Below are 20,341 nucleotides of genomic sequence, written 5' to 3'. Positions count from 1 at the left end.
TCCGATACACACAAACACACGCACACACAAAACAGCAAACGATGTGCCTTCTCTCCCAGGCTCATTTCCATAAAAATTATTTGCATTTGCTTCGGATCGCAAACGGGTCCCTCCACCCCCACCCCGCTTCAAAACAAACGAAAGGCAAATTTATCAGAGGTGGTCGACTGCTTGCTAATACTCAGATCTCTTGGTTAGCTTTCAGTTTCATGAAATATCGGCTTCATTTCCCAAATCGTCTCGGTTTCCTTTTTTTTTTTTTTGGTCACAAGTTTCCCCTATCACTTTTGGTCACGGATTCTTGAATCTTAACTTCCTCCAGGGTTGTTTCGTTATGTAAGATCGCAAAAGGGAGAGAGGGTGGTTCGCTTTCGTTTCTCCGCGGGTTTTTCCTTCCTCCAAGCGATAACAGCAGCCGGCGGTCGGTTTCGATTTCCCAGTTCGCGAATGGGCCGGGGCCGGGGCCGGGGCCGGGGCCGGGGCCGGGGCCGGGGCCGGGGCGGTTTCTTAAGCCGCTCCCGGTTTCGCTTCTCCTCATGCTGCCCGGCAGCGCCGCTGGATCTCTCCGGCTGCTACGATTAACCATGGATAAGCTGCTCCCTGCGAACCAAGCGGGCTGGCTGGAGCGCTCCTTCGTAGCCGAATCGTCAAGGGCGGAGGTGGCCTATTTCTCCCTCAGCGGCGCCGACGGGCAGCCAGGCAACCCCGTGAGGCCCCGGTGTTTCCTGCCTCCTCCGGGCAGATGCTATTCCTTCGGCGTCCCCGTGGCTCCAACCCCGCGGGAGCGCGTCCGAGCTGCCCGGCTGCAAGGGACTTTGCAGCGCCGGCTCGAGCAGGAGGCGCCTTGGGGCGATCGGGGCCGAGTCCTGCCGCTCCTCTGCTACGGCCGTGGCGGAGCTCTGCTAGAGAAAGGCTTCTTGGTTCAGGACGAGCAGGGCCTGCCAGAGACGCGGGCGTTTTTGGAAGAGCTCTTGGGGGCCCTGCTCCCAGCGCCGGCCCACCTTTGGGTGTACGAGCCAGGCGAGAGCGGCCGGCTTGGCTGCGCCTTGTGGGGCTGTAAAGGGCCAGGAAAGGAGAGCGAGCTGCTGGGCAGGGCTAGTGTGGTGGCCGCGGAAGAACCGCAGTCCCACCCGGCCGTGCCTCACCTTCTGGGCAACGCCGTGTTCAGGTCTCGGGAAGCTGCCCGACAAGTGCTGGAAGAAGTAAGTGTTTAGGATAAAGAGGAACGCCGCAGAACCAGGCCTTTTCAGGCCATAGCTGGAGCACAGGTAGTCCTCGACTTACAGCAGTTCATTTAGTGACCGTTCAAAGCAAAACGGTATTGAAAAAGTGACTTAGGACCATGTGTTTCACACTTACGACCAGTGCAACATCCTCACCACGTGAATTCAGACGCTTGGCGACTGGTTCACATTTATGACAGTTGCAGTGGCCTGAGTTCATGTGACTGCTTTTGGCAATCTTCTGACAAAGTCACCGGGGAAGTCGTATTTACTTTACAACCATTCTCCATCCAACCATTCTGCAGCGATTCACTTAACAACAGGAAAGGTCATAAAATGGGGCAAAAGTCACTCAGCAACTACCTTGCTTAGCAGAAAAACTTTGGGTTGTAAGTTGAGGACTACCTGTATACAGAGGGAGGGAGGATGACTGGCCAAGCGAAAGCCAGATAGTGACCAGGTGGCTTGCGTGGATAAGAGTGATGGAGGAGGTTTGATAGGGTTAAAAGATTGTACAGGGGAAACATATTTGCTGGGTCTAAACCAGGAGTGTCCAACCTTGGCAACTTGAAGACCCGTGGACTTCAACTCCTAGAGTTCCTCCATCGGCATAGCTGGCTAGGGAATTCTGGGAGTTGAAGTCTTAAAGTTGCCAAAGTTGGATACCCCTGGTCTAATCAATAATAGCACCAACAAAATTTGGGTGTTGGGCGGGAGGGAATGATGATAAAGTAGACTTGATGTTGCAGCCACAACATTTACCCTTTTTAAATAAGTTAGATAAATTATAAATTGAAAAAAAAAGTAGACTCAGATCATCTAGGACTAAGTATTTCATAAGCTTGGTTAAGTTTACAATGAAGTTTATAACTTCAACTCCCAGAATTCCTCAGGCTGCATCATGTGATAAATCAAGAGTCCCCCAAACTGGTCAATACATTATCAATAATCAAGAGTCAATATTATTATTCATAGTATTTATTGGTAAACGTAGTCCCTATGTTGGGACCCAATGAACCATCTGACAGTCATGAAGAGGTTGATAAACGAAAGGATTTGAGGCCTTGTGTTAAATAGACCTTGTGACCGACATGTATCTTCTACAAGAGGCATAACCCAGTTAAATTGCCTTAATGGTGGCAATGGTAGCGGCAATCACACTAACTGGGTCAAAAGTTGTCATGGTTTTCTCCAAGAAGCTTTTCAAATCTTGGGCCTTCACATCTGGAGCATATAAGCAGGCCTCAACTTATGACTGGTTGCTTAGCAACCATTCAGAATTACAAAGGCCCTCCCTATGACCCAGTTCCAAAGGGCCACATAGTCAACTGATATACACTTAAAATTGTTTGCTAAGTCTTGCAATCACATGACCATGATTTACAATATTTTTACAAGAAACCATTTTTCACTTCCAGTTTTACACAAAAATGCCCCATAGCAAACAATGCGTTTGCTTAATTTTTTGTTGTTTAATGACCATGGTAGTTGTTTTATGACGACTGTCTATTTGAAGAAAAATCACTATGACTAAATTATATGCAGGAACTACTTTTCCATGGCCCATTTAGAATGCCATATATGAAATATGTTATTAACATATGACTCTTAATCATGCTTGTTTATATTTCAGGAGGGTTTTTTGTTTTTAATTATTGGACTATCAAGTAACTGACATAAATTTGTGATATATCTGCATGCACATTGATATATGTTTTTATGTATAAGCTTATTTAAAAATCTACTAATAAGATAGTTAATAGTTAATGTATACCTAAAGCTTTACCAATGGTATTTATATTGCAACTGAAATTAAATATAATGTTCATCAAATTTGGTAGAATTATAGTTCCTGTGTCTGTTGTATTTTCACTGTATCTATAATCTTTTCTAACATGGCAATTGAAGAGATCTTGTTAATCCATACCTTAATTATTTAGTTATCTATTTTTTCCCAATATTGGGCGATAGTTTTAGCTGTTAAAATTAAGTACCATACATTTCTCATTTTTATTTATTCTCAAAAATAAATTCAGTAACTCTGGGTAACTGAGTTGTATTCAATTCTTTCTAAATAATGATTTTGTCTCCCCGCAATTTTTACTCCAAACTGATATATAACTTTATTGCATAACTACTACAAATGAAGTAAAGACAACTTATCCAATATTTGGAAGAATAGTATGTACAGTTACCAATCTGCCTAGAATCAAGTGCCAATGATATAAAATCTCCCACATAATTTCTTGCATTAAAGCTGTGGTGTATCAACCTGATTTCTATAATGCCTGCCAATTTATCTCCTGAATGACTTTACTAAAATGAAGCTTCCTAAGCTTCTTTAGTTTAAGAGCATGAAGTGGCTGCCTTGTTTCAAACTTCAAGGGTAATTAACCTATACAATTTTGAGATTGTTCTCTTTATTTGTTCGGTATTATTAATTATTAAGTTCTCAAAATTAATGTAATACTGAATTGCTGAAAGTCTAACATCTTTAATGCCCAGGAGAAATTTAATAATTAAGAAAAACACTTGCAACTTCTCACTTACTCATTGCTGTATGTCTTCTTTATTGAGGGGTTTCCTATTGCTATAGAAATATTTTATTCTGTAAACGTACCTTCTCAAAAGCTTCATCTGAGCCAGACTATGATAAATTGTCATGTTTTTTTGTTATTAAAGCAATTAGAATAGAAACTTTACCAAGGCCTTTTGATTTTTGTTTTTGAACAATAAAAAGTTTATTTGAAGGGAAAATGTATGAAAAATCCTGGTGGAAAATGTAAATTGTGCATCATTATGCAACACATGATGTTCAAAGTTAGTTTTTCAGTGTCTGTAGTGTCTTGAACAGGGGTTGTGTATGTTTTCTTGAAGAAAATATGGATGGATAAAGGGGACATGGATACATATTCCAAAGAACCTTGTAAAATGTCCGTGTTTAATTGCACAATATCTTTTAAATTAGGCCAATCATACTTAAGTCTATTAAGTATTGTTTTCCTATGATCTACCCTTTGAACGGCCAAGGTATAGCTCCTATGTGGAAGACAGAGATTTTGGTATCTGTCTCTTGTGAATGTCAGCTGAATTTCTTTCAGGTGACAGAACTGTTGCTCAGGATTCAGGAGCCATATTCTTCAGTCTATCTGGCATTTCAAATGGCCATCACAAGCATTGTGTTCCTTAAGTACTGCTTCTAATCCTTCAGAATCAATGTATCTTCTCGTTATAGTGCACTTCAATAATTCCTGAATCCAGACTGATTCTAGAACTAGTGGATAAGTGTCCTAAACATCCAAAGAAAGGAAATTTTCCTGTAATCGTTATTGAAGGGCTAGATGGAACAGGTAAGAAAATATTACACACACACACACACACACACCCCCCTAAACTTTTGTTTGAGTGACACATTTCATACAGTATCAAATTACTTTGTGGATTTGCACTGGAAAGCAAACAGGTTAGGATTTGTGCAACATCTTAAAACTATAAAAACAATCAAGGCTATGTGAAATATAAGACCCCCAATAAATTTATACGAAGACAAGTCTGGTGCACAATTTCAAAGGTTTATTGAAGAAAAGAAAAAACAGTTGTAAGCGCGGCCTCCAAGACCCTTTCCCAAGTGGATTGAGTACAAGGAGAGCAAAATTCCATGTTCAAACAATACATTTATACCCCTACATAGAACATGCCACCCCTAAGAGGGCCCCCGCCCCCACACCTCCTTATTTTCTTGCATTCTAAGATGAGCTAAATTATAGGTTTAAGGGTCAACATGACATTGTTTTCTGTGCCTCTGTGTCTTGTCTTGTTTCACTGCTGGGTTTTACCTTGGGAGGATGTCCCTTATCTTATTTACTTGTTGTCTAGCCCTGAGCAGGTCTTCCTGTCTTCCAAGAAGATTGTAACAATTCACCATGTACTTGTAACTGAACACATTTTAGGCTTTAGGGTGGGGGTTTTATATGTAGCAGAAAGAGTAAGGAGGAAGCTAACAGAAAGAGTTTAGCTTAACCATACTTAAACTACATAAAATCCTATTATAAAAAAGTAACTTACAATACTTTTCTCTCAGTTACCAGCAGACAAGTGAGTACATTAACATGTTTTCTTGTCTGATTGTTTCCTAGGCAGCATCTCTTCCCCTCTTTCCTCGAGATCATTCACACAGTCCATGATATTTAGTACAACTACTTTAAATTGCACTCAGAAGCCTCTTGACAATCAAAAGCTGGGGAAAGGATGGTAGCCCCATGCTTTTTCCAAGTTCAGCCAACAGACCACTAGAGTTCTCCCCTTTGTTTTAAAAGACCAATTATTTTCTCTGTCCAGCAGAGGAGAGGGACTGGAGTATCTCCCTTTTTGTGTAACCAACAATATATCTCTCTAATGGGGATGTGGACCGACAATCTGGCATGCAATCCTAATTTGTTGCAGATGTTAATGAATAGAATCTCGATTTCTAAATAGAATACATTGGATTAACTTGCTTAAAAATTAATTCTTCCCATTGAATAATATCAGCAGTTTAGCTACTATATGTAATTGTTTACTTTTTCACCACTGCCCTTAGAAAATTTTCACCAGGCTTGAGAATTATGGATTCTTTTTTTATATATATATAAATTGTAGTTGCATGACAGAGTGAACAAATAAGGCATGCAAGTGACATACTGCCCAGAATTGTTTGCAGGTGATGTTTTTGGAGGTCATTAGTGTGTCCAAATTAGCAAGAAAATAAAATGGCAACAATTAAATAAAAGTGTGTTTGATGGTAATTTGAGGGTTAGTGAACAGATGTTAAGGTTAGTAGAAGACAGAAATCTTTGTCATATGAGAGAGGGGTGTAGCTGACAGTGTATGGATCAAATGTAGCCTGCAAATCCATCTTTCTACCTCCCTCAGAGTTCCCTTGCCACTCTTGTGAGTATCATAGGAATTGTAGGCCAGCATAGCATAAGGGCACAGAGTGAGGAAGGCTGACATACATTAATCTGTTTTAGATCATAAAGTAATGTCAGGTGAGTAAGCATTATTTTTCCCCTTGTTCAGTCATTCATCTAATGCTTGCTGTTTATAACAATATCTAGGTAATGGCATTCTACTCCTACATAGTAGTATTCCATAATATTTGATAATGGTTTATTGAATAATGCCCAACTGACTGAATTTGAACATAATTATAATTTGTTAAAAACCACAATTGGATGCACACTGCATATTAAACCAAACAGATCATTTTATGGCGTAGCAGAATATGATTTGTGAATGAGGCTGGTGAATTCATGCAAATAGTGGATTAAGCCCTGTTGTGAAGCTTAGATTCTGTGCTATCTTAATCCCAGTTCATTTAATGCAGGTACAAGAAAGTTGCTTCTTGCCTTCATGACATCTCTTCACAGCAGGATTGGTGGCAGTTATGAGGCACTAAAGGAAGTAAAGGAATTCCATCTTCAACTCTTCTTCCTTCAAGTCATAGCAACTAGCAATAGCAATGGCACTTAGACTTACATACTGCCTCACAGTGCTTTATAGCCCTCTCTAAGTAGTTTACAGAGTCAGCCTATTGAGTAACCATCTGGGTATTCATTTTACTGACCTCGAAATGGGGGGAAGGCCAAGTCAACCTTGAGCCAGTCAGGATCAAACTGCTGGCAATTGGCCGAATTAGCCTGCAATACTGCATTCTAACCACTGTGCCACCCCAAGAGAATAGCTGATTGGAATAGAATAGCATAGCATAGCATAGCATAGCATAGCATAGCATAGCATAGCATAGCATAGCATAGCATAGCATAGCATTCTTTATTGGTGAAGTGTGATTGGACATACAAGGAATTTATCTTGGTGCATGTGCTCTCTGTACATAAAATAAAAGATACATTCGTCAAGAATCATAAAGTACAACACTTAATAGTCATAGGGTACAATAGGCAATCAATCCTACTAGGAAACAGTCCAAAAAAATAGTTAGGATAAAAGCAACAAAGTTACAGTCATAGAGTCATAAGTGGGAGGAGATGGGTAGTTCTCTGCAAAACTGTGCTTTATCTGCAGATAGGACGGAGAAATCCAAACAGTGGACTATTCCCTATGATATCAGTGATCTAATCTTGCAAACTTGATTAATCAACGTGCTGTGTTATAACAAAGGGTGACTTTTCTTCCTGTTCCAAATGTAGGCAAAACAACAGTGACTCATTTTTTGAAAGACTCATTGAATGCTGTGCTCTTGAGGACTCCTCCATCTTGTGTTAGCCAATGGCGGAAGATTTTTGATGATGAACCACCGATCATACGGAGAGCATTCTATGCACTGACTAACTACATTATGGCGTCTGAAATAGCTGAAGCATCCTCTAAGTCACCAGTGATTCTAGACAGGTTTGCAAAAATAAAGTGTTACCAATGGAAGAAAATGTAGCTCAGAGATGAACTGTGGTGTCCTTGAGCTTGGTTGTTTCCTTGCAGATGTTTTAAAACTGGCTGGACAAGCTACTCCATATAAAAGGAGTAAACCCCACATTTACCTGCACAGATGATGTTACATATTGGTTAATAAAATATCTGCAAAAAACAACCAAGCTCAGAAAGCATCAAGGACTCAACAAAAATAAAGTGCCTCCTTTGAAAAATGTGCTGCCTTGTTAATTGTACAAGTTGTGTTTCTAGTATTTTATGAAAGGTTGAAATAGGAAGTTATCATGCATTATAATTATCCATTGCCTGTGATTATTTTACTCCATTACAGTTCTGAATTTTTGGAATAATCAGTGGCTATATGCTAGAAAAAGAAAGAGGGCGTTGGTACTTACCTGACACGCCCGTTCTCTTTGAGCTGTGAAGAGCATCCAGTAGTGGGAGGTGCTTCAATCTCCGCATGTCTAGGCTGGGCTTAATTTGTGGAACGCTCCTCCTCCTCCATGGTACTCCTCCCCAGCGTTCCCCAGTTTTGGCGAAGACGAGATACATAACCGCCCTCGTCCTCAATGCCCTAACAACTCGTTGGCCAAAACAGGACCCCACCAGATGGAAAAAAGGGTGGGGCTGGATGCTCTTCACAGCTCAAAGAGAACGGGCGTGTCAGGTAAGTACCAACACCCTTTCTCCCATGAGCTGTTCAGAGCACCCAGTAGTGGGACATACCAAAGCTTGGCCTGTCCTATGGGAGGGACTCCGTCTGGCCTGGAATCTCCTCCTGATCCCTGTGGACCCGCTGCAGAACTCTTCTGCCAAAGGAGGCCTCAGCGGATGCAAACACATCTATTTTATAATGCCTAATAAATGGCGATGGAGAGGCCCAAGTTGCGGTTCGACAAATTTCAGTTATTGGTGCCTGTGTGGCCCACGCTGCCGATGTTGCAGCGCTCCTTGTTGAATGAGCTGTTATGCCCCGGGCACCTGCAGTGATTGAGTCTGATACGTTTTCGCTATCGCAGCCTGTAGCCAACAGCCTATTGTAGAAGGTGAGACCTTGCATCCCTGAGTGCTGGGCTGAAAAGATACAAACAAGGCCTCCACTTTTCTGAAAGTGGAAGTATCAGCTCTTGTGCCCTATGAAAGACCAAATTAATTTTGGGTATAAATGTAGGATCAGGACAAAGGACCACCCGGTCAGAATGGAAAACACAAAGATCTTGTCTGACAGACAAGGCTGCAATCTCTGAAATACGACAAGCAGAAGTGATCGCTACAAGGAAAACCACTTTATACGTCAGAAATTGGAGACTTGACGATTTCAAGGGTTCGAAAGGGCCCTTAGTAAGTGTGACAAGGACCTTGTTAAGGTCCCAGGTGGGATAACGGTGTACCACTGGAGGGCGTAAATTTGTGGCTCCTCGAAGGAAACTCCATATGCATGGATGATGGGAAAGAGAAAGTAGACCTTCACAAGTGAGAACTGACGCCAAGACCGCCACCTGTCTTTTCAATGTATTCAGTGATAAACCCTTGTCAAGTCCCTCTTGCAAGAACTCTAGGATTTGAGCCACAGATGGAGAGATGGGATCAATTCGAGACTCGGTACACCATTTGCAGAAACTGGACCATGTGACATTGTGGATACGAGTTGTTGAGGGGCACCTGGCAGCTTGGATTCTAACTCTGTTGGAAAACTTTTTGCTCTTCAGACAACTCCGCTCAACCTCCAGACGGTCAGGTGCAACCATTGAAGGTCCGGATGTTGAAGGGGTCCCTGGGTTAATGAAGCCCTGGCTGGCGGAATTCTCCATGGTGTTGATACGGAGAGACTGCGGAGGTCTGCAAACCATGGCCATCTGGGCCAGTAAGGAGCTACTAGAAGTAGTTCCGCCCTCTCATCTAGCAGTTTCTGGATGACCTTGGGAACCAGTGGAAGTGGCGGGAATGCATACAGAAGTCCCGGGAGCCAACGACAGCGGAGCGAGTTGAAGTTCTCCGCTCCTTGCGAGGGGTACTTGGAAAAAAATCTCGGGAGATGAGCGTTGAGGGAGGAAGTGAACAGGTCCATCACCGGCTGTCCAAATGTCCTGACCGCTTCTTGAAAGAGGGACGGATGGAGTTGCCACTCCGATTGATCGATGGTGGCCCTGCTCAGCCAGTCTGCCTGTGTATTTGATAGACCCGAAATGTGCTCTGCTCTGATGGAAAGTAGATTGCTCTCCGCCCAACAACACAAGCACTCCACTTCTCGCGTGAGATGTTTCGACTGTGTGCCCCCTGTTCGTTTATGTGAGCTTTGGCTGTTATGTTGTTGGTCAATATTAGTATGTGCTGATTGTGTACCTGTGGAAGGAAGCTGCGGAGAGCCAGGTGTACTGCTCGAAGCTCCAGCCAGTTTATTCTGCACGACTGAGAGATATGAGGACCTTTAATGGTACCCTGACCTTGTATTTGGAGTTGCTTCGGCCAGAGTGCTGGTACGGGAGCAGAAACCACTGGAGGGATCTAGTGTGGAGCCGGGCCCAAGGGATGATAGAGATACATGAGATCATCTTGCCTAACAATTTTGATAGTTCAGCTAGGGACACCCTCTTAAGACTCCTGATCTCCTTAACTAATTGCTGAATGCTATTTAGTCTATCTGGTGACAGGTAAACTTTGCCTTCCACCATATCTATGACTGCCCCCAGATGGGTTAACCAAGTCGATGGTGTTAAATGACTCTTTTTCCAATTTATTGAGAAGCCGTGTTGTTGTAGGGATTGTAATGTGTTCTGAGTGTCTTTGACTGCTTGATGGGCGGAAGATGACAAAATCAAGATGTCATCAAGATAACAATGGAGTTGTACGGGAATATCACAGAGATGAGCAGCTAGCGCTGCGAGAACCTTCGTGAAGGTCCTAGGGGCAGAAGCTAGTCTGAAAGGAAGGGCCACATATTCAAAATGGTGGTTATTATAACAGAATCTCAGAAATTTATAGTGGGAAGGCCGAATAGCAATATGCAGATATGCCTCCATCAGGTCTATGGATGTGAGGACATCACCCTTTCTGATGCCAAGTAAGATAGATTGCAGGGTGTGCATTTTAAACTTGCGATATACTAAAAAACGATAGACTAAGAGACATTTCAGATCTAATATTGCTCTCCACCCCCCACCCCCACCCCAAACTTTTGGGAACAACAAAAAGATGTGAATAGAAACCTCGCCCCGTTGAGTGGTGGCTACTGGCTGGATGGCTGATATATCCAGTAGGTGTTGGATAACTGTTTCCATGAGATTACATTTAACCGGGTCTCTGGAGAGAGGACAACACATGAAAAAATCTGGGGAAGTGGATTGAAACTCCAGCGCAAGGCCAAATCTAATCATGTCTCTGACCCAGGAATCAGAAGTTGAGGAGTCCCATTGGTCCGCAAATAATTTAAGGTGTCTGCCAATGGGGGTCGGGTCCAGGGAGTTATCTTGGATGCTGAAAGAGCCTGTTTCCTGCTCCCCGAAAGGATCTTTTGGATTGACCACCCCTTCTGTTCCTATCCCCGAAGTCGGACCTGTCTGGCTGTGCCCTGGTCTGAATGATGGGGATCTCTGGTATCTGGGTGAAAAAGATCCCTGGTAAAAGGGCCGAAAGGATCCCCTCCAAAAGGACTGAGCGTTTCTAGGATCTGACTTCTGAAAAAGGGAAGGAAGAATTTTCTTTTTGTTACGGGTTTCAATTAGTAGCAGATCAAGGGAAGGGCCAAACAGTCTGTCTCCCACAATAGGGGATGAAGCCAGCTTGCATTTGTGCTTAAAGTCCGCTTGCCAATGTTTTAACCATAGCAAGCATCGCACTGTGACATGTGAAGCAATGGCCCTGGCTGAAAACTTGACTGCATGATAAGTTGCGTCAGCTGAGAATTCAGCAGCTGCTATAAGTTTAGTAATATCTTGGTGTGCTCTAAGGTTAGAATTAGGGACATGTTCCCATAAGAGGCGGAGCCATCTGAGAGAAGAATGGTGAAGACGGAGGCGGCCATGGCTGCTCTGATGGCCCACGTATCAGATTGATGGGCTCTGCGTAGGGCTAGCTCGGCCTGTTTTTCCTCCGTCTTTAATGCCTCCAGCACATCACTGGGAATGGAGGACGCTAATCCCACTATAGGTTGATCTACCTCGGGAGTATTCAATAATTTTGAGAAATCGGGAGCCAAATTGAAATATTTCCTGTCATATCCAGCGGGGGCTGGGTACACCGCTGCAGAGGCCCACTGTTTCTGTACCAGGTCTGAAAACATGGGAGGAACTGGGATCACCTCTGCTTCAACTACTGGTTGGTTGAAAATTAGATCCTCTGGTCCCTCTTCCGAAGGAGTTGAAGTGGTAGAAGGGGTCGACTTGTTTAGGCGTGCAATATTTTTTGCCTTAAACAAGAGAGATCTGAAAAGTTGTGGGCAGAATAAGCCTGTAAAAACAGGTTGGTCAGGAACAAGGCCCTCATCCTCAGACATTCCCCTTTCTAAGGGGTTTGCTTCTGACAGGGGCTCGCTGTCATGTATCGATCCTGATTCAGTATCTTCCATTTGATCAGTTTGATCCACTTCCTCCTCCTCCTCCTCCTCCTCCTTCTCCTCTTCCTCCTCCATTGGCCCTTGGGGGGGGGACCTCCCCTTGTAAATGTACCTGGGCATGGTGCTGCTCCGACCTGGTCAATGACCTCAGCGATTGGGAATCATGATCGGTGATCACAGGATATTCCCTGGTCATAACTGCGTGTTGAAGACCTGCTGCGATTCCCTGGCGGATTGCCAGCTCCATCCAGGCCTTCATCCTCTCTGGAACTTCCTCTGTAAGACTATTGTCCTGATGAAGACCGGCAGCCGTCGAAGTGAATGTGGCTTTGGGAGCCCTTCGCATGGTCGGTGTCCCAGATACTTGGACCTGTTGGCCTTGGGGAGCCAAGCTGCACCTGGATGAGAGGGAGAGCTCTAGGGGAAGAGGAGGGTGGGAAGAGGTAGACGGACCTGGGCTGGAGGAGGGGAAGTCCTGTGAGACCTTGTGCGCCTCATGTGCACTTATCTATCTGTTTGTGTAAAGCATTATGGCGCCCGATGGCGTCCTTTTCTGAAATTTTAGAATTCCGTTTAGCCTGCTTAGGTTTGTGCTGAGATTTGGCTTTGACCTTCAAGGATGAGGTCTGAGAGCTGCTACCGTCTGCCATTTCGATTGAAAATGGAATTGCAGTATGCTTGTTATACAATGCAATACTGTGAAGGCGGTTGGCACACCCAGGGCCTGATCTGAGGACAGACTGGTTGCCCTGATGATGTTTTTATTGCCCCCTTTCCTCCTTTTTTTTGGGGGGGGGGAAATAATGCCTATCTAAAATGAGTCATATCTCAGTAATAATATTTTATTGATATTAAAATATTATACTGAAGAGAAAATTATTATTGTTGTTTGTTGTTGTTATTATTATTATTATTACCACTAATATATGTGTGTGTGTGTATGTGTATGTGTATATATAGCAATATGCATATGAGTGTTAATTAAGTGGCACGATGTTACGTGCTGAGAAACCAAACAGCCAAATTGAGAATGCCTAAAGGCCCTGATTGATAAGGATAGAGACCTTCAACAGCTTCCCTGCACAGGCAGACACAGGCCTAGGTGCTCGCTGTTGTACCGCTGGATTGATTGGGCTGTCAGGGTTAAGCCAACAATTTAACCGTAAGAATAGCCTCGAATGTAGAAAAAGACCAAGACAAGGGTATAATGGTCGCCAGTATTTCCGAAGGGAACCTCTGCTTGGAACAGAGCTACCTCACACAGCACGAAATGGAATACAGGCGCGTGGCCATGAGGTCTTGTAAGAAAAGATGGCTTCCGGCTGTTAATCTTTTGGCGCGCTCCCCAGCAGCAAACTCCCGCCGTATAAAGGAATAGCCTCTGATGGCTTTTCCTATGAGGCTAAACAGCGGGGAAGGGTGGAAGGTACTAAGTATTTGAATCCTCCACCCCAAATGGCATTCAGAGGGGGAAGGAAAGCGATACGACTCTGTTGAGAGCAAAGAGCTCACGCTGCTGTTCGGGTAAAGAAACGCTGTGGCAATCAGTTGGAATGGCAGGGGTAGAAAGATCGGTTGTGGGGAGGGGGCGCGGAGCAGTGCTGAAGCCTCCCGCTGCTTTGGGGCATGAAATGGCGCTTCCCTGAAATGCGAGTGATCTCTGCAATGCGAGCCAACTTCAAGAAATTGCAATGGGATTAGAAGGCTAAAGTATTCTAAAGACAAGCTGATTAACCTTTAAACCTGCTAGCAAGGAAAGAATTTTTCCTGTTTCGGCCAAGGAAGAATCACAAGCACTGCCTATCTCTCACGAGGCTGAGCCAAGAACTGGGGAATGCTGGGGAGGAGTAACGTGGAGGAGGAGGAGCGTTCCACAAATTAAGCCCAGCCTAGACATGCGGAGACTGAAGCACCTCCCACTACTGGATGCTCTGAACAGCTCATGGGAGAATGGCAAACCACTTCTGAAGAACCTTGCCAAGAAAACTGCAGGGACTAGTCTACGCAGTTCTCTGGGGTCAAAAGTGATTAACATCCCCCCTCCCCCAAAAAAGGCTAGATGATAGCATGAGGATGATCTGATGATGATCTGATGATAGCAACGGCAGAAAAGTATCACTCTTAATTTTCATTTAATGGGATCAAAACAACTATGAACTTTTCTGATTGCTGAATAGGACTTGTATTTCTGCTTTTAATTTGTGCTCCCATCTGTATTGAACGAAGCTGAGGAGCTTCCAAAGCAACCAGTGATATAATGGATAATGCGACTACCATATCTTGCTACAAAAATGTATTAGGATATAATGGTTCTTAAGCTGATACCTTGAATTTGAATTTGAATCCTTTGGAGTCTTAAAAATTTCAAATGATTTTTAAAGTAAATTTCTAGACCTTATTTGAGAATGCAGTGGTCAGTTTATTTCTAAAATATATCAGCCATCCAAATTATTTTTTTCATCTGTCATGAAAAGGGTAACTATATACAGTATGTATAGTTTGGTACAGTATTACGTTGGCATCCATATGACTAAGATACAAATAGGTCAAAATACAGATACGCCTTGAGTCGCCATGTGGGTATAGGGGACAATATAAATTTTCTAAATAAGTAAAATGAAAAAATACCTTGCCTGATTTTTCAATACTTTAATTTCCCAAACTCAGTGAACCACAGAATGACTCATCCTTTAAGCTGATAAAACAAAACAAAAAATTGTGAATTATAAGGAAGTGTTTTGATGTGGCATTTGTTTATCAGCTGCCTGGAGAGATAAATACAGAAACAGAGGTACTAGAGGACTTAAAGCCATTTATTCTTTTTCAGTCTTGTTCATTTAGAATAACTTAATTCTGATCCTTATGTAATTTCTCTCTCTCCCTCCCTCCCAGCCCTCTCACACACACCATATTACATTCAAGTAACTTATTAGAAGAAAATTTTATTTTTTAATATTTCAGAAAATGAACTTTTTAAGAATTCCACCCCCCTGCCATGTTTATGGATTGTATTCTTGTCTCACGTTGAATTTGGGGCTGGTGTTCATACTGCAGTCTGAAGAAAAGTACCTGTACAACTGACTCTGTTATTTTCTGACAAAATTGTAAGGGAAATCTGATGGTACTGTAAGGTAGCTCAAGTCTTCACAGAGCTTAGTTTGTGTTTTTAAAAAATCACTTTGCTTGGGTCTGTATGACAAGATTCTTGTGAAGAGAAAGTGAGTGTTCCTTAAAATCATTCAGATCAAATGAATATGAATATATATATATATATATTCATATTATAGCACTTAGCTTTGTTCGGGTATTTTCCCACATCATTGTAGTTGTGCTTTTAAAGTTGTAGCAAAGTTTCGGCAACTTTAAAAGCACAACTACAATGAGGTGGGAAAATACCCGAACAAAGCTGAATGCCATACATACCCGCGAAAACTTAAGAATATGTGTGTGTGTGTGTGTGTGTGTGTGTGTGTGTGTGTGTGTGTGTATATATGTATACGTATATGTATATATATTTGTTAAAATGTACATACTGATCATCCAACAAGACTCAAGGCAGCTTACAAAAATGCAACATTAAAATACCAATATCCCACATTACAGTCACAATACAACAAGAGGCTTCCCCCTTGTTGTAATTTTGCTCTCAAAGGACTTCAGTAAAGCTAGTTTTATTAGCTTTCGGAAAAGCGAGTAGTGTGAATTCTAGTCTTTGGAATGATGTTCCAGAGAAGTGGGGCTGCAGCTGAGAAGGCCTGATCCCTGAAGATGACATTCCACAAGATAAGGATCCCAGAGAGAGCCCACCCTTCCCCATGACCATTTTGAGGGAGGCAGAGTTGCCTTCAAAGTTCATTTCATATGTAAAACCTGATTGGTTCTAGACAATCTTCATCTGAAAGTCACACCGATGCCTTTGTTTGGACAGATACTGGCACAGCACTGCAGCATACGCAATTGCAACTGAAATCACAGGGAATGTGCAAAATCTTCCTCCACCTCATCACCTGGTGTATCACTGGCCTGATGATCTTCTGAGTCCAGACATTGTCCTGCTCTTGACTGTTAGCCCTGAAGAAAGAGTCCGGAGGCTACAGGGACGTGGGATTGAGAAAACAAGAGAAGAGGTTGATTTGGAAGCGAACGATGTCTTCCGTCAAAAGTATGTACTAAAATGCAAAACAAGGTGCCACTATATTCCTTCTTAGCAAATCATGAAAATCTTGCTCTTTTTATGATAAGGAAAAAGTGTATTGGGGGTTGATAATTATGGTAAATATGTATATCTTAGGAAGAGTTGTGTACTGGTTTTGGTGAACAAAAAAACCCTTAGAAGGATGGTGTACATGTGTTACATCGCACTTTGCAGGGTCTGCTGCCTTGGGTGAGGGGTCCTAAAATACCAGGTAGACTAGCTGCAAATAGTAACCACTTCAGTCAGATAAGCCTCTATTTTTAGATGCAATTGTGCTCCATAGTAATTGAAACTGGACTATAGTCCAGTAGCTGGACTCCATAACATATCCAAAGATAGAAAACACAAAAATTAAGCCAAGCTCTGATTCAGATTCTTTTTAATAATTGTGTCTATGCATATGTATAAAACTTCATGAAATCTTTGAATTGATTTGAAGTTAACTGATGCATTCAGTTCTGAGGAGACAATTTGCCTCGCTTTCAGATCGAAGCTTAAAATTAAAGCTTTGCAAGCCCTATAAAAAATCCTTTTCAGACAACCTGGGATGACGTATCAGTTTGCTTAATTTTGGAATAATGGCTATCTGAATCCTTCCAGTGCAGTATTTAAATCACAATTCATAGCGTCTGAAGTCTATACTACACTGGAAGTTTTGTGGTTGGCTCTTAGTGTGAATGCAAAGTTTTTGTACATTTGGTGATGCTTTGTATTTTTTAAAATAGAGTTGAAGAGTCTTACAGAAGAATGGAAAATCCAACATGTCGTATCCTTGATGCCAATCCTCCTAAAGAAGGTGTTGCCAAAGCTGCTCTACATTTGATTAAAAATCACTGTCGTTTCCTATAGCTGTTTGTGTATATACACTATTATTGTCAATAACTGTCGGAATGAAAATTTCCCAAGGAAAACGGATGTTAATATTTTCTGAACAAGTGAGAAGCATAAGGCATGCAAGACAATAAATAGTCTTTCATATGGAAAAGCTAATATTTAAAATATGTAATCATACTGAAATGTACTTCTGCGACAGGAATGCAAAATATATACATGATACAAACGTTGATTGTATTGGCACTAAATTTGTGTAGATTTTCCAAAATATTCTCCTTGTCTGAATTAACTTAGTGACAGTATCACATAGACAGATTATAGTAAGTCTTTAATGAGGTGGGCTTATCAAAAGGTAGAATAATTAAGGACTTGAACATGGTCAATGGAGATAAAATTCTGAACTGAAGTGAAAAATAAATGGTGTCTAGGAGTCCTTTTGCGTCCTTCCATTTTCTTGCTATATTTGTTGAAAATGCTTCACACTGCAGGAAGGAGAAATGAGGAGAGGAGGTTTACATTTTAAAAGGAAGAATATGTGTGGAGGAATAGCTGTGCAACGTTTCAGATCAGTTCTAGTGTACTATGAAGATGTTGTGTGATTTCAGTTTCAAATAAGAGGATTGATTATTACTAGATAATTATTACTAGATAACCTGTGATAGATAACCTGTGGCCTGTTGGGTCATTGTTTCAGAGATAAAACGAAGAAACCTAAACAGAAACAGAAGGGCCACAAGTGGAGGAGACATGTTACCCTATTTAAAAGAGTGGCAGAATATAAATGTGCAGGAAAGATAATAAAAGTAGGTGCCTGGAATACCTTATAGAGGGATTCTACTGAGGGCACTCGTGTCTTGGATGATTTCTTTTAATAGAGCAAACTCAGACTGCCAGTGTCCCTTTAATCAGTTTCCACCATAAACATTCCAGAGTTTATAAATGAACAAGGTTAACAGTTGTGCTGTATTGTTAACAAGGTAATTAACATAGCAACCCTATATTTTACATTGAGCCTGTAGACTCAGTGGGAGTTACAGATAGTTTTTGTTTAGTGACTTTGCAGATATCACAGTGATGGAGAAATAACTTTACAATCAGTCCTCACATTTATGACCTTTAACAGGTGTGTAAAGCAAATGAAAGCTGAAATAAGATCACAAACACAGGTTCCAGTTTCACTTATCTTGATAACTGAGTTGCCAATGAAAATTGGTTGCTAAACAAGAGCATCTGCACTTTTTTGACCGGTCATATATAGAATTGACATCACAATCCAATTTCAATTCTAAGCTTAGCAATTCTTGATGGAATGGGTCCTGTGGAATGGAAATGGCTGTCACGATTCATAAAATTAGCTTAGCGTAGAACATAAAGGGAAGGGGTCATGTACATGTGAAAGGTTATCTTTGAATTTATATAAATTTGCAGTTAAGCCCACTAGAGGGCAGGCGAGAACTAGGCATCTCAGGATTTATAATTCAGGTAGCTGTCTTTTAACAAATATTTTTTTCCCTCCCTCTGGAGGGTAAATGACAAGAGTTAAAGGGTTCAGATGTACCAGAAATATCACATTCACTGTAGGACTCTGGGTCATGCTACCAAACAGGATGATGAGCCTGGCACAATTCTGGGAAGATTTCCCCCCAAAGAAAATATGCTTGGCTGAGAAGCTTAGGCGTATTCTGTGCCAGGTTTCTAAAATGAAATACTCTGACCTGAAAGCATTTCCTTTTAGTCTGTGTTTTGCTCAAACGCCACATAATTATAATTAGTAAACAAAAAAACAACATGCAAAATACTGGAAATTATTACAGCCACCGTGTTCTTTTTTGAGTCTTGTACCAATTTCAAAACCTCATGCACACTCTTGAAAGATTTTTTTTGGTCAACATTTTTTTTAAACAGATCATACATTCCAATGACTTGAACAATGGTAATGGTTAAGGTTTGGTGGTCTCACGGTCCGCAGAAGTCTTTGTGGTTTACAGTCGGCTGTAGCAATAGAAAGTCATTTGCCAAGGCCTTCACTCAGCTCTGGAAATAAATACTGTAGGTATTTAAGGTAAATAGACCCTCCAATCTAAAATATCTGAACTTGGAATGGTTTACACTTTTCAGTATTAATGCTGATAATTAATGACAACATTAAAGCTGAGCTGGCCCAGCAAACTGGTCCTATTGTGGTCAGCCTCCTAGAAGCCTATCAAAAAGGCATATGTGCAGACTCTCTGAGCTTAGTTGTTTCCTTGCAGGTTCAGAGAGTACCAAGGAGCTCTAATTTCAACCCTGAACTCCAAATATTATCCTTTAGCAGTAGATATCAGTGCATTAGTGCCCTTCCACCTACATTTTCTGGAAACTGGAATTGAGAGCTATGTGGCCTTTAACTTTAGATGATAACCATTTTTTTGGCTTTTGAAACTATCCAGGTCATCCACACATTCCATTACATTTTATGATCAAACACTCTCCAGCAAGACCTTACCAGCCATCTTTTTCCTGATTTTTTCTTTCTTTCATCTGCACAAAGTTACACTTTAAAAATCTAATTTTTGGTTGGAGGGGAGATCATAACAAGTTGAGGTCCAAAAAAGATACCAGAAGTGGGTGAAACCGTTTGAAGACCACCTTTGATTTCCAGTAGCTTTAAGATCTTAAAGCTATTGGAACCTTCAGGAGTTTTGTTCCAGAAGGCTCTGTTGTCTGAGATTCCTTAAGATTAGCATGCCCCAATTTGTGGCCTGTACCTTTCCTCAATTTCTGGGGTGTGCAGAGAAAAGAGGTCTTCCTCTTAGACAGCATTGCTCATTTGATTAGTTCTTCTTTTCGACTAGAGAAAATTCACCTGATTGGTCCAAAGCAATTGCTCTTTGGATCCTTCCTGCTTCTCAGGTATATTCTGCCTCAAGTCTTAACCGTCTTGTCTGGGGTCAGAAACCTAGCAACGTTGGACTTGGTTAGTACTGGAATGGGAGACCACCAGAAATTATTGAAAGTTTTATGCTAGGATTAGGAAGTTAAATATCCTCATAGAAAGTGACCAAATACCTAGACACCATTGTTTGCAAAATGGCATAATTGTGTCTACAAATCATCAGAAATAGAGCTTAC

At 41.8% G+C, this 20,341-nt stretch overlaps 1 protein-coding gene across 1 annotated transcript; it reads left to right on the top strand.

Annotated features, from left to right (window-relative positions):
• Positions 1-369: 369 nt before the first annotated feature.
• CMPK2 (cytidine/uridine monophosphate kinase 2) lies at positions 370-17,865 on the top strand. Its single transcript, XM_026695257.2, has 5 exons — positions 370-1,202; positions 4,459-4,573; positions 7,412-7,613; positions 16,130-16,363; positions 17,122-17,865. Exons 1-5 carry the CDS (start codon positions 537-539, stop codon positions 17,243-17,245), a joined length of 1,341 nt encoding a protein of 446 aa, XP_026551042.1. The 5' UTR covers positions 370-536; the 3' UTR covers positions 17,246-17,865.
• Positions 17,866-20,341: the final 2,476 nt, after the last annotated feature.

This window comes from Pseudonaja textilis, chromosome 1, assembly GCF_049901715.1.
Source record: "Pseudonaja textilis isolate UNSWEBS1 chromosome 1, rPseTex1.2, whole genome shotgun sequence".
NCBI classification, from domain to species: domain Eukaryota; kingdom Metazoa; phylum Chordata; class Lepidosauria; order Squamata; family Elapidae; genus Pseudonaja; species Pseudonaja textilis.
The sequence above is the reverse complement of the archived record's forward strand: the minus strand, read 5'-3'. Positions and strand labels throughout refer to the sequence as shown.